The sequence below is a fragment of the Rhinoderma darwinii genome, chromosome 6, assembly GCF_050947455.1.
Source record: "Rhinoderma darwinii isolate aRhiDar2 chromosome 6, aRhiDar2.hap1, whole genome shotgun sequence".
NCBI lineage: Eukaryota > Metazoa > Chordata > Amphibia > Anura > Rhinodermatidae > Rhinoderma > Rhinoderma darwinii.
In genome coordinates, this window is record NC_134692.1 from 121,189,120 (window position 1) to 121,202,999 (window position 13,880).

The 13,880-nt window shown below is 41.8% G+C and overlaps 1 protein-coding gene across 2 annotated transcripts in view; it reads right to left on the reverse strand.

Annotated features, from left to right (window-relative positions):
- The window catches only part of EEF2K (eukaryotic elongation factor 2 kinase), a 56,797-nt gene that overhangs the window by 17,979 nt on the left and 24,938 nt on the right, over positions 1 to 13,880 (reverse strand). For both annotated transcript variants that reach the window (XM_075830226.1, XM_075830227.1), the window contains 2 exons: positions 13,526 to 13,563; positions 8,165 to 8,336 (listed from right to left, as the gene is read on the reverse strand). In XM_075830226.1, the coding sequence (XP_075686341.1) occupies positions 8,165 to 8,336; positions 13,526 to 13,563 (210 nt within the window). The remainder of the gene's footprint in view (positions 1 to 8,164; positions 8,337 to 13,525; positions 13,564 to 13,880) is intronic.

Consider the following 13,880-nt stretch of genomic DNA (forward strand, 5'->3'; position numbering starts at 1 on the left):
GACCGGCAGAATAAATTAAAACGTAATTTATTGCGCACGGTGAACGCTGTAATAAATAAAGAATTTAAAGCGCCAAAATCGCTGTTTTTTGGTCACCCTAGCTCTAAAAAAGATCCTGAGGGGCCAAAATGATCACTATACCACTAGAAAAATTCCTTGAGGGGTGTAGATTCCAAAATGGGGTCACTTTTGGCGGGTTTCCACTGTTTTGGTCCCTCCGGGGTGTTGCAAACCCGACATGGCACTGAAAACCAATCCAGCAAAATCTGCGCTCCAAAATCCAAAAGGCGCTCCCTCCCTTCTGAGCCCTGCTGTGGGTCCAAACATCAGTTTACGACCACATATGGGGTATTGCCGTAATCGGGAGAAATTGCTTTACAAATTTTGGGGTGCTTTTTCTCCTTTATTCCTTGTAAAAATGAAAAAATTCTATGTTTCCACAGAAAAATAGGTGATTTTCATCTTCACAGACTAATTCCACTAAATTCTGCAAAAAAACTGTGGGGTCAAAATTCTAACTATACCCCTAGAAAAATGCCTTGAGGGGTGTAGTTTCCAAAATGGGGTCACTTTGGGGGGGTTTCGGCTGTTTAGGTACCACAAGACCTCCTCAAACCTGACATAGTGCCTAAAATACATTCCTAAAAAAAGGAGGCCCCGAAATCCACTAGCTGCTCCTTTGCTTCTGAGGCCGGTGTTTCAGTCCATTACGACACTAGGGCCACATGTTGGATATTTCTAAAATCTGCAGAATCTGGGCAATAAATATTGAGCTGCGTTTCCCTGGTAAAACCTTCTGTGTTACAGATTTTTTTTTATTACAAATGAATTTCGGCAAAAAAAATGAAATTTGTAAATTTCACCTCTACTTTGCCTTAATTCCTGTGAAACGCCTAAAGGGTTAAAATATTTTCTGAATGTGGTTTTGAATACCTTGAGGGGTACAGTTTTCAAAATGGGGGGATTTATGGGGACTTTCTAATATATAAGGCCCTCAAAGCCACTTCAGAACTGAACTGGTCCCTGAAAAAATGGCCTATTGAAATTTTATTGAAAATATGAGAAATTGCTGCTAAAGTTCTAAGCCTCGTAACGTCCTAGAAAAATAAAAGTACGTGAAAAAAAATGATGCAAACATAAAGTAGACATATAGGGGATGTTAACTAGTAACTATTTTGTGTGGTATTACTATCTGTTTCACAAGCAAATACATTTAAATTTAGAAAAATGCTAATTTTTGCAAATTTTTGCTAGAATTTGAAGTTTTTCACAAATAAATATTGAATTTATCGACCAAATGTTTTCACTAACATAAAGTACAATATGTCACGAGAAAACAATTTCAGAATCGCTTGGATAGGTAAAAACATTCCGGAGTTATTACCACATAAAGTGACACATGTCAGATTTGAAAAAATAGGCTGTGTCCACAAGGCCAAAACAGGCTGTGTCCTAAAGGGGTTAAACAGATAAGCACCACGTGCTTTTCTGTTTACAAACATCCAAATGGCGTGTCATAATGATGGCGGCTGCGCATCATATGATGCTGCCTCACGGAGCAGGTAAGTGGCTTTTGCGCATGCAAAACGCTGCGTGTTTTGCGTGCGCAAAAACGCCACGGTCGTCTGAATTAGCCCTAACACTAACTCCGCACAACAACAATGCACTATTATTTGGTCTGAGATTTACCCTTTTTTTTTGCGATTCTGGTGCAGAAAATCTGCAGCGTGATTGCAGAGCTGCAATATCCCACTTTTCCTTTCATGTGATACAGAGGTCCAGGAATCTGAGATACGGAGACCTGTTTGCAGGCTTTTTGCAATCTAGAGGCTAACATATACAGTAGACAGTCCCACCATAGGTTTGCATAGGTCTGCCATTGACTGCTTTGTTTTTCTTTTATACAGTTCTACTGAAGAAGCAGTCGACTTTCGACACAGTCACTAAAGCTGGCCATATAAATTAGACTGTCAGTCAAACTCACTGATTTCGACGGGATCTGCCAATAATCTAACATGGGGCAACCGAGCAGTTCCCTTGTGGCAGATGTTAGGGGAAAGAAGGATCAGGTATGTTGGACTTCACCATGCCCGTTACTTTGTTACTGCGGAAGATAAACCGCTGGCACAGAATCTAGCTGCTGCCTATTCCAATCTCCCTATTGAAATAAACATCCACGCTCGTTAGAATAAAAATTAATGGCCTCCTACTGAAACTCTGATTGATGTCATAGAAAAATTGCTGCAATGCTTAAAAAAAAACCCCCAAAAAAAAGTGTTCCCTGTAAACACCCTTTGTACAACGGTACGCAAACATCATAACGACTGAAACAAACAAGTCAGATCTTTGCAGAACTGTAACATGTAAACACAGCCTTAGGCCTTACTCAGACGAGCGTATTTCACATCCGTGTGCTGTCCGTTTTTTTTCACGGACACCACACGGACCTATGAAATTCAATGGGGCTATTCAGGCATGCGTTGTTTTTCACGCACGTCCTATTTTGGTGCATTTTTGCACACCACGCAGCCCATTGAAGTTAATAGGTGCGTGGAAAGCACCCGGGCGACATCTTTATGCGGTCCGTGTTTTTCACGTACCAATTGCTAAAGAAATTATGAAGAAAAAAAACCACCTCCTTCAGGTTTTTTTGTGACGTAAAAACGCATGACATATGCGCGTAAAAAAAAGCAGACGCGCATCGTACAAAGATGCAACACGGAACTGCAACGCAAAAAAACGCTACGTTTTTTTACGTGCGCAAACATACACATTCGTGTGAATAAAAGGCTTCCTGCACACGACCATAAGGGTTTTTAATGTCCACAAATACAGTCCCGACGGCAACAGATACACATCCGTAGCTGTCCGCAATTGCAGAAGCGCCCATAGACTTCTACGCAATTGCAGACAATAATAGGACATGTTCTGTATTTTTTGGATCATTTCTACGGCCCGGACACACCTCCGTAAATATACGGAAAGGTGTCTGTGGTTAATAAAAATAAATGGGTCCGGAATTTCATTACGGAGTCCATAATTACAGATGAAAACTACGGTCGTGTGCATGGAGCCGTACAATAGTCTTCAAGACGGTTGTAGGAAGGCGCATAATACAATAAGATGTATGATGTAAATCTATTAAACAATAAAAGGAAACAACATATAAGAAAACAGAAGTAGGCTATGTTCACACGGAGTATTTTGCCGAGTTTTTTGACGCGGAAACCGCGTCGCAAAACCCGGCAAAAACGGCCAGAGAAAGCCTCCCATTGATTTCGGGCGCTGCCGCCTCTGACCTCCCATTGACTTCAATGGGAGGCAGAGAAAGCGTATTTCGCGCTGTTTTATGCCCACAGCGCTCAATGGCCGCGGGCGAAAAACGGCACGAAAATCGCTGCGAAAATCGGCGTGCAGGGAGAGGAATATCTGCCTCAAAGTTCCAAACTGAATTTTGAGGCAGATATTCCTCCCCCAAAATACTCCGTGTGAACATAGCCGTACAGAGAGTTGTCGTGTAACAGAAAACATGACAGATAGACAGAATGTATATTTCTAAACAGACCATTATTAAAATATTTGCACATGTACAATGACACGGTATACGGGTAAACAAAGCCAGGGGTGACGGATTTTACTGGAGACTCTTCTGTCTGGCAGATTAGATAGGAGTTGTAGTCCTGTCACGTCTTACAGGCACATGAATGTTGTTATGGGCGAGACTGTGGGAAGTGGTCACATGGTGACACGGCCATTCTCCAGTCTCTCAGGCTCACGTTTCAGGCGAAGCAGCAGCATATAGAATGTAAACAGATCCAGGCACAATCCTCAGCGTCACGTATACCACGTTTCATAGACAAGCTGTTTATAAACTCTGGTACAATGTGTTCGCTGCACTTTAGTTATCTTGTCTCAGCAGTTTATGTTACAGACTATAACTGGAGACACGTGGCGTGGTTTGGGTTATATCATAACATACATACAAATACTATCGATGTGAATATATGAGGAGAGCAGCAACATTTTTCTACTAGATGTGCAGATGGTAAGCAAAATACAAAATATTCAACAAGTCTCTAAGAAATAATATATGCGGAGACGAAAAAATATCTATAACCTCTATTTATTTTTACAACGTCTGTTCTGTCTATCTCTGTATCGAAACGTGCACATCTCCCAGCTTGGTGAGGTTTTCAGCCCAAGTTAGGGAATGTTCACGTGAAGTTTTCACTGCAGATTTTTGCCGCATTTCTTTTTTTTTTAAAAATAATAATAAATACAACAAGAATAAAAAAAATACAAAAACAAATTTGCTATGCTCACAAGGTAATTATATGATCTCTAATTAATATACATATATACTTCATTATCTCAATACTTCTTCCCCCTCCCCCTCTCTTTTTGCTTTTTTTCTCTCCTCACATACGTCAACAAATAATGTACTATGGACACATACGGATTTTATGCCGCACCATTATCCTGTGTGAATATACCTTTACAACTTTTCTGGTGCAAGTAGGAGGGATTGGCTACAGCAGTCTGTTCTTGCGGTACTATACCACGCCGCGACAATGGTGCCGCTTTTTTTTATTGCAGTTTTGGTGCAATTGCAGTACAATTTATTAATAGACTGAGCATATAGTTCACACTCCGTATGAAGGTCCAGACCGGATCGGACATCTGGAACCATTTTATTAATTACATATCGACATTTCATGAAACATCCTATGAGATTTTCTCGCAAACATTAAATCTATATTATTCCAGAATAGCCTGGAGCTGTTTTTGTACAAGCGCCAAGTACACTGTAGGTGTGGCAGAAAGGAACAGAACTCATGACCTTCTGTTCTAATCCCAGGCCCTCTCACCTGGCTGCCAAAAACGAAACCAATTTATCATGTAACATTACTGCACAAACATTACAGCAGAAATGTGTGTATTTGTGAAGATAGGACTGTTTTGTGCAAACCTAGAAAAGTATATTAAGGGTATGCTCACACAGGTCCTGATTTTCAGACGTTTTTGAAGCCACTCGCGATTTTCACGGCCGTTTTTGGAGCTTTTTTCAAGAGAGTATAAAAAATAGCTCCAAAAACGTCCCAATAAGTGTCCTGCACTTCTTTGTACGCGGCTGTTTTTCAAAACGTCCGTGTAAAAAAAACGGCCCATTGGAACAGAATGCCGTTTTTCCCATTGATTTCAATGGGCAGATGCTTGTCTGCTTCCGATTTTTTGGCCCGAAAACACTCTGTGTGAACATACCCTAAGGCTTTATTCAGACGAACGGGAATCACGTCCGTGCAACGCGCGTGCTTTTCCCGCGCGTTGCACGGACCTATATTAGTCTATGGGGCCGTGCAGACTTGTGCGTGATTTTTACTCAGCGTGAGTCCGCTGAAAAAGTCACGACATGTCCGTTCTTTGGGCGTTTTGCACGAATCACGCACCCATTGAAGTCAATGGGTGCGTGAAAACCACGCATGCCGCACGGAAGCACTTCCGTGCGAACTGCGTGGTTCGCGCAACAGCTGTCAAACTCTGAATGTAAACAGAAAAGCAACACGTGCTTTTCTGTTTACAAACATCCAAATGGAGTGTCATAATGATGGCGGCTGCGCGAAAAGCACGCAGCCGCGCATCATATGCTGCTGCCACACGGAGCTGTTAAGTGGCTTTTGCGCAGGCCTAATACTGCTGATTCCCGCGTTATGTACACTCATCATTTGATTGAGCAGGTGATTTCAATTGAGCAAGGGGATAAGCAACGGCAGTAACCTCTGACGCTGCTTATTTCTTGAAGCCACAGAAGGATCAAACTAATAAAAATCAACTTTTTTCAGCCAGAAGCCTGCAGGGCCAGGAGACTTTAGATTATTGGTGGATCTCACCACGATTGTCAAGATCTGCTGACAAAAGCCTAATGTCTATGGCAAGTTGGAGACTACGTGTGTAGGAGCAGTTGCCTCATCTTCTCTTCGGTTTGAGGCAGGGACGGACAACCATCGGCCAGGAAATGCTGGCATCCGGGAGGTCACTGGGAGAATCTAACAGAAGATGTCTAATGAAATTGCTGTGTGACTGTCATCTAAAGAGCCTTCTATCTCCATAGGGAAGTCACACAGACTGTCTCCCAGTAGCCATTAATTCCTGGCCAATGGCAAGAAGACAGAGCAGTGACTGCAACAGCTATTCCTCCCCATTTTCAATATATCAGTTTGCGGTCAGTGAATAAGAACGCACCTGTTAAAATTCACAGGCTGCAAACCCATACAAGCTCAGTCCATGGCGCTCAGGTGAGAAGTTGAAACAATTGTATGCAGTCCATTTTTAATAAAATTTATTTAGGAAGTTGCACCAATCACACTAATGCACAATTTTATTTAAAAAAAAAAACATCTCGAAGCCTTTAACATTACAAGATAGACAAATGTTCACACAGCCAACACACCTTAGAGGAAACAGGCATACAAAGATCACATGAATGTTTACAATTATTCAGGGAAGAGAGACAATTGCACTCAGACAGCTCAGGGATCAATTTAATCTTTGTCAAACTATAATGATCAGTTAAAAAAAAAAAAAAAAAAATCTCTCTGTTACTCAACCGTCAGGGTATGTCCACACTTAGCGTAAATGCTGCGGATTTTACCCAAGGGATTTAATTGTGAAAAATCTGCAGCATATTACAGTAGCAGCAAAATTGATAGTATTTGAATAAATCTTATCCACACGTTGCTTAAAAAAGCCGCCGAAAAAACGCTCATAAATTGACCTGCGGTTTTTTGATCCGCACCATCTCAATTTATGCTGTGGAATAGCTTGATTTCTGTGGTGGGTTTTCCCTATTGAATTCAATAGAGAGGTAAAACCCGCAACAAAAAGCAGACGTTGAGATTTTTGTGGTGGAAAAGAAGCGATGCCGCCGCAAAAATCGCAACTCAAAAAATTCATAAGTCTATACTTACCGAGATCTCTTTGCTCCTGCGTCCAGCCCGGCCTTCAGGGATGACGTTTTATCCCATGTGACTGCTGCAGCCAATCACAGGCCGGGAGGCCAGGCTGCAGGACGTCAGAGGGACGTGTCACAATGGCTACGTGTAAGTATGGCCTTTTTTCTTTCACCTGCGGGGAGCAGGGCAGATACGCTGCGTATGTTTACATAGCGTATCTGCCCTGTGTGAACATAACCTTAAGGGCCATTCAGACGTTGCAGTTAAAGTGCGGTTGTGGTTTTTGCCACCACTGCATCAAATAACTGAACAAATTGCGGTAAAAATGCTTTTAACCGCACCTCAACCACAAAGTTTGAATTGACCCGAATTTTCTGCAAGTTCAGGAATGTAAAGATGTCAAATGCTGCCCACAGATATATTAACGATCACCCAATACTTCCAAAACTGGCTGGACTGGGTGACGAGCATGTAATGCCTACAGGTTTCTATAGGAAGACTTCGAAGGCTGGGTTCACACCTGCGTTGGTGTGTTCCATCGTTCTGATCCGTCAGAGGAGCATAACAAGGGAATTACTGAACCAACTGTTCCATTGCACGACGGAACCCATTGACTTTAATGGGTTCCGTCAGCTTTCCGTCAGGGTGTCCGTGATTTCACTGGACACAATAGCGAAGCATGCTGCAAAAATTGTCTCTGGTAAACTCCTGCAAAACCCTAATGGAGCCTCCGACGCAGATCCGAACATAGCCTTAGTAAGGATTTTAAGAAATAGAAATAAAATTGAACTTTCCAAACCTTCTTGGTGTGACGTCAGCCTACAAAAGCCAATTATAGAACATTTCCCCATCAAATAAAAATACCTGGAAATATTAGTCTAGGAATTGTCCTCCTGTCTTTCAATTATCTTTTCAGTTATCTTGGTCTCCTACATAGGTAACAGGTGACAACCAAACGCAGCCATTAAAGCGCACATAGGAACGGTCACCTAACTATCCACAGACCCGCAATGGCATATACTGTAAGTCTCCATTGTTACAGAATGTAGCTCTGAAAATTTATAAGCCACCACTGCATTAAATTCTGGAATTTGCGATCCTGTATACGTTGCAGAAACACTTTCAAGAATACAATCAGATCCTAGCGGGATCAATGCGTGTGTGTATGTTCGAGGCTCATTATAGTGAATAGTGGGATAACAAACCAATCCTACCTGCTTTGGTGGTTTGTGTCGGTTGTACTCCTCACCCCACAACTTGGCTTCCATTTGGAGTCGGACATCTTCAAAATACACATCTCTGTCAACAGTCTCTAAATAACGTTTGGCCACATAATTGTATGCGCTCTTCCACTGCTGACTGTGCGAGAAGTTAGACAGCTTCTTCCTGGTAATACATAAATGACAAGGATGACAATGGAGGATGGATATGCAAACCATGTAAAATGCAATCATATATACATACTGTGAGACAGTGACAGGTAAAGTCATTGAGGGAAGGTATATTTCCCCTAGAATCCTGTCATATGTATCCTAGGCTCCAGGGAATGAGTAGTTCTTGCAATAGAAAGCTCTAGTTTTCCAATCTCGGCTTAAGGAAAAGCCGGAAAAAAGGGCCTGGAGTTGGATTGGAGAAGAGCAGGGCGGGTTGCCCAATCCCTAGTCCATCTCTGTTTGTAGGACAAGGTTGCTGCTCAATTAGCTGCACCTGTAGCCTGTGTATAAAAAGGTGCAGACACAATGTGTGGGAGTCTCACCCCTGACTCAGACTGGAGACTACTAAGGCTGGAGTAGCCTGTATGCTAGCTATGTGAGTAAAAGCCCTGTGTTACTTTGTGTCCAGTGCCTGGTAGGAAGGCACTTGGTATAGTTAGATCATATCTTGTTTAGTTAGTGCTCAGACGAGCAGGATTTATTTTGTATTTTGCCTTGTTGTACAAGAGGCTGTTTCTTTGACAAGAATAAAAACACAGGCAAAGCCCTGTTATGACTTTTAATGCACGGTGTCCCTGTCTCTGGCTACAAAGAAACCGCTGTACCAACCTCTCCTGATGCTAAACCCTCACAATACATACATACATACATACAGTTCTGCTAATTTTGTTCTAACCCTTTTATAGATAAATGTTTTTGTTCATTTTGGGCATTTTTCTGCATCAATTGGCTTTAGTAAGCTTCCATTCCGGCAAGCTTTCGTTGCCTTTGGCAGATAGAATGGAATATTCTGCAGGGAAAATTAAATGGGGGTCATCCAGTGTTAAAAACCCATCTTCATAAACCCTATTCTGGAATTCTGCATTAATAAAGGGGGTCCCCTGTTCAGGTGGTCCATCCCAAAGTAAAAAGCAGTTACAGAGTGTCTCTTGCCCTGTAGGACCTGTCCTGTCCTACATTACACAGACAACCCATTGATATGAATGGATACTGTGTAATGCTTAATTTCTCCTGTAGTGGTGCTGAACAGTTACTGCATGGTTTTCCCACAGATTATAGCTAATCATTGGGGGTCCAAGCAGGGGGGCACTTTGTGATCTGCTTATTATCAAAGAAACCTTTGAACAAATAAGGATTGTCCAAACCCCTTGAAGTGTTATATTGTGCCTATTGAAGTCAATACATAGCCACGCGGAGTCCTCCAGTGTGAGAGCTAAAGAGGAGGGTACCCAAGCAGGGACCCCCACACACACACACACACACACACACACACACATACTCACTCTATGTTAATAGCCTACTAATCCTCCAACTGTGTTACTAAAAGATACTGTGGATGTACAAGTCTTTTTTGGGCAGTCAAAGTAACCGTGTTTACGTACATCATGTGACTTCCTATGGACTGGCGCTGCGCATGTTGCATGAAGGGCCCAATGCGTCACTTTTCTATTAGGACTGTCTGTGGAATTGCAGCTCAGCTCCATTCACTTAAATGGGGCTGATCTGAAAAACCATACGCAGCCCATGGAGAACGGTTTCTGGGTAAAAAAACAAAACCCTTTTTTCTCCAATGTTGGACAACCTCTTTATGGAACAAAACCACTACTACTCAAGCGGATGCTGCTCTCTGTGTTTGCCAAAACTACTGTATAACTTTTGGCAAAGGAAAACATATTGTAACGTTTCGGCTGTGTTCACAGAGTTTTTTGTAGGCAGAAATTTCTGCCTCAAAATTCCGTCTGGAATTTTGAGGCAGATTTTAATCCGCCTGGAAGCGGTTTGCCATTGAGCGCCGCGGGCAAAAACGCAGCGAAAAACGCTTTCTCTGCTTCCCATTGATATCAATGGGAGGTCAGAGGCGTAAACGCCCGAAGATAGGGCATGTAGCTTCCTTTTCCCATGAGACGGTTTTTCCGCTCGTGGGAAAAAAAAACGCCACCGCCTCCCAATGAAATCAATCTGAGGCATATTCGGACGTTTTCCGACGCGGTTTCCATGTAAAAAAAAAACCTCAGTGTGAACAGGGCCTTACTGTTCTCATTGTCTTGTGTCGGTTATAAAATCCTAGACAATATCATAATTTTTCATTGATCGCATAGATCAGATGCACAGTCAAAAATCTAAAAAAAAAAAAAACACATCCAGATCATAAACCGAAAATAAATGACTAGGTCCTATTGCTTTTGTCTCCCTTCTTATCGGAAGCCGCAGTAAATCTTCATACATTTTCTAGGATCAACGTGTGCACCTTTTGATCATTTTAGTTCGGCAATGTTTAACCATTACTGGCTTTGTTCCTAACATTACATCACCGAGACAGATGAGAATGTTAGATTACAGAAAAGATATTCAAAGGCTAAAAGCTGCCAGCCACAGACATACGATTGCGTGAATGACCGCTTTCAGCCCTGAGTTCTTCATAAACACGTTTCTTCAGCTTCGCTAAATGGGGGGTGTTATTTTATCAGCAGGACAAGCATCTTTCAGACAACCTTGTGCCGCTTATCTCCAGAAGAACCATAAAACAGGTTAATTTCCAACTTGTCAGATCCTTGTTTCCACCGATAGGAGATGGCTTTAAAAAACAAAAATTGCGATTTGTGAGTAAGATTTACCCATAACCAGTGCTTTGACCACCAACAAACAGCTAATTTTGCAGCAGCAACAGTAGTATTACATGGCAGTCATTTAGATGGCTACCAGAGCCACGGCTTGTTAGCAACGATCCGTTCTGACTCTTAGTATTTTTTCTTTTTGCAGTCATGATTTGGAGTTTTAGATTTTATATTTAGCTTGTATTAAAATTCTCTCTTTGGAATCTCCATGTTGTCAAATACTTCATAATGAAAAGTAGTTCTGACATGTTCCCATAAAGAAGCTCCTGGACAACTCAAATCAATAGGATTACATAATTATACAGAGCTCCCGGGCACAATAACATTACATTAGTGAACACTTAGGCTGTGTTCACATCTGCGTCAGGGCGACGTTCCGTCTGAGCTTTCCGTCGGAACGGAGCCCTGACTGACACAAACGGAAAATATAGGTTTCCATCACCATTGATTTCAATGGTGACGGATCCGGTGCCAATGGTTTCCCTTTGTCTCCATTGTGCAAGGGTTCCGTCGTTTCAAAACGACGGAACCCTTGCACAACGGAGACAAATGGAAAACATTGGCACCGGATCAGTAACCATTGAAATCAACGGTGATGGAAACTTGTGGTTTCCGTTTGTGTCAGTCAGGGCTCCGTTCCGACGGAAAGCTCAGACGGAACGTCGCCCTGATGCAGATGTGAACGAAGCCTTACATATACCAGAGATAATACCTCACACATTCACACGCTTATTCTTATTAAATTCTCAAATGTATCTCCACACATTTTACAAGAGCTGCAGACACTCAGCACACCCTATATGATTCACATAAACACGTCCTATTATACAGTCATACTTTGTTCATGCAATAAAGTAAACGTAATAAAAATAGACAAACGAAATAGGTAAATAAACAGATAGATAACTAGAGGCAGACAGAGATAAAAACAGAGATTAACCCCTTAATGACCAGCCTATTTTGGACCTTAATGACCAAGCTATTTTTTACGTTTTTCAATCGTCTCATTCCAAGAGCTATAACCTTTTTATTTTTGCGTCGACATAGCTGTATAAGGTCTTGTTTTTTGCGGGACAAGTTGTATTTTTTAATAGCACCATTTTGGAGGTACATATTATTTATTGATTAACTTTTTTTGGGGGGGGGGGAATAGAAAAAAATCTGAAATTTCGCCACTCTTTTTTGCGTCCTAAATCTACGCCGTTTACCATGTGGTATAAATATCACAATAACTTTATTCAGCGGGTTGTTCCGATTGCAACGATACCAAATTTGTATAGTTTTTGTATGTTTTACTACTTTTACACAGTAAAAACGCTTTTTTTTTCTAAATTATTTGTTTCTGTATCTCCATATTTGAAGAGCCGTAACATTTTTATTTTTTCGCCGATGCGGTTGTATGAGGGCTTTTTTTTTGCGGGACAACTTTTTAATCACATTTTTTTAAAGTCAGGATTCACAGAAAACAGCAATTTTTCTGTCGTTTATTATTTAATTTTTTTACAGCGTTCACTGTGCGGGTTAAGTAATGTAATAGCTTTATAGTCGGGGTCGTTACGGACGCGGCGATACCAAATATGTGTAACTTTTTTACTTTTATTTTGGTTTTTAAATAGTAAAGCAGTTTGTAAGGGGAAAAAGTGGGTTTTTCATTTTTTTTTCAATTTTTTTTTTTTAATTAACTTTATTAAACTTTTTTACTAGTCCCACTAGGGGACTATAATATGCGATTCTGCGATCGCTATTATAATACACTGCAATACTTCTGTATTGCAGTGTATTATGCCTGTCCGTTTAAAACGGACAGGCATCTGCTAGGTCATGCCTCCGGCATGATCTAGCAGGCATTCGCTCTAGGCAGACCTGGGGGCCTTTATTAGGCCCCCGGCTGCCATTGGAGACACAGACACTCGGCGATCGTATCGCCGGGTGTCGGTGGGGGAGAGAGGGAGCTCCCTCCCTCTCTCCAAAACCACTCCGATGCGGTGCTCGCTATTGAGCACCGCATCTGAGGGGTTAAACGGGTGAGATCGATACTAATATCGATCTTACACGGCAGATCAGGGACGCTCCCAGCCCTCAGCTGCCTCTGGCAGCTGAGAGCAGGGAGATTTGACAGATCCCTGCTCTGTTTACTTATTCCGATGCCGCGACGTAAAAAGTCTATGGCATCGGAATAAGGCCCGTTAGTGACCGACGTAGAAACACGATGGGCCGGTCACTAACGGGTTAAGGCCCCATGCACACAACCGTGGCCGTAATCACGCATTTGCGGGCCGTGCACCCATTATAAAGTATGGGAGCACGGTCCGTAAAATACAATAAATAAAAAGGTGTTAGTCGGCCATAGAAATTAATGGGTCCGTAATTACGGATAAAATCTACTGTCATGTGCATGGGGCCTTGAAGGGGGGGCTAGACAGACGGCTAAACAGACGGCTAGACATTTATTATTATCACAGAGAGAGATGGAGAAAAAGACAGATGGATAGATAAACTTCTAGTGAAACGGAAAGCCTTTACTTACGTTCTGTAGCATTCTCTCATAGCACCACGTCCAAATGGCTATAAAAGAAGTGGCACAGTGTTAGGTCACAATTTTGTTGTTAGATGTCACTTTCTGCATTTAAGACTATGAATTTTTGTAAATAATTTATTCCCAATTGGAAAAATGTGATGTGGTTGTTTACAATTAGTGAGCCCTTAACATTTACCCTGTACTTTGCACCCATTGCGAACGTTGGTCAATCTCACATTAACATTCACCCATTGCGAACGTTGGTCAATCTCACATTAACATTATATGAAGGATGTTATTTTTAGAAATCTTTTAAAATGTTATGCAAAGTGGAGTCTCATCAACAGGGAGAGGCCTCATGCAC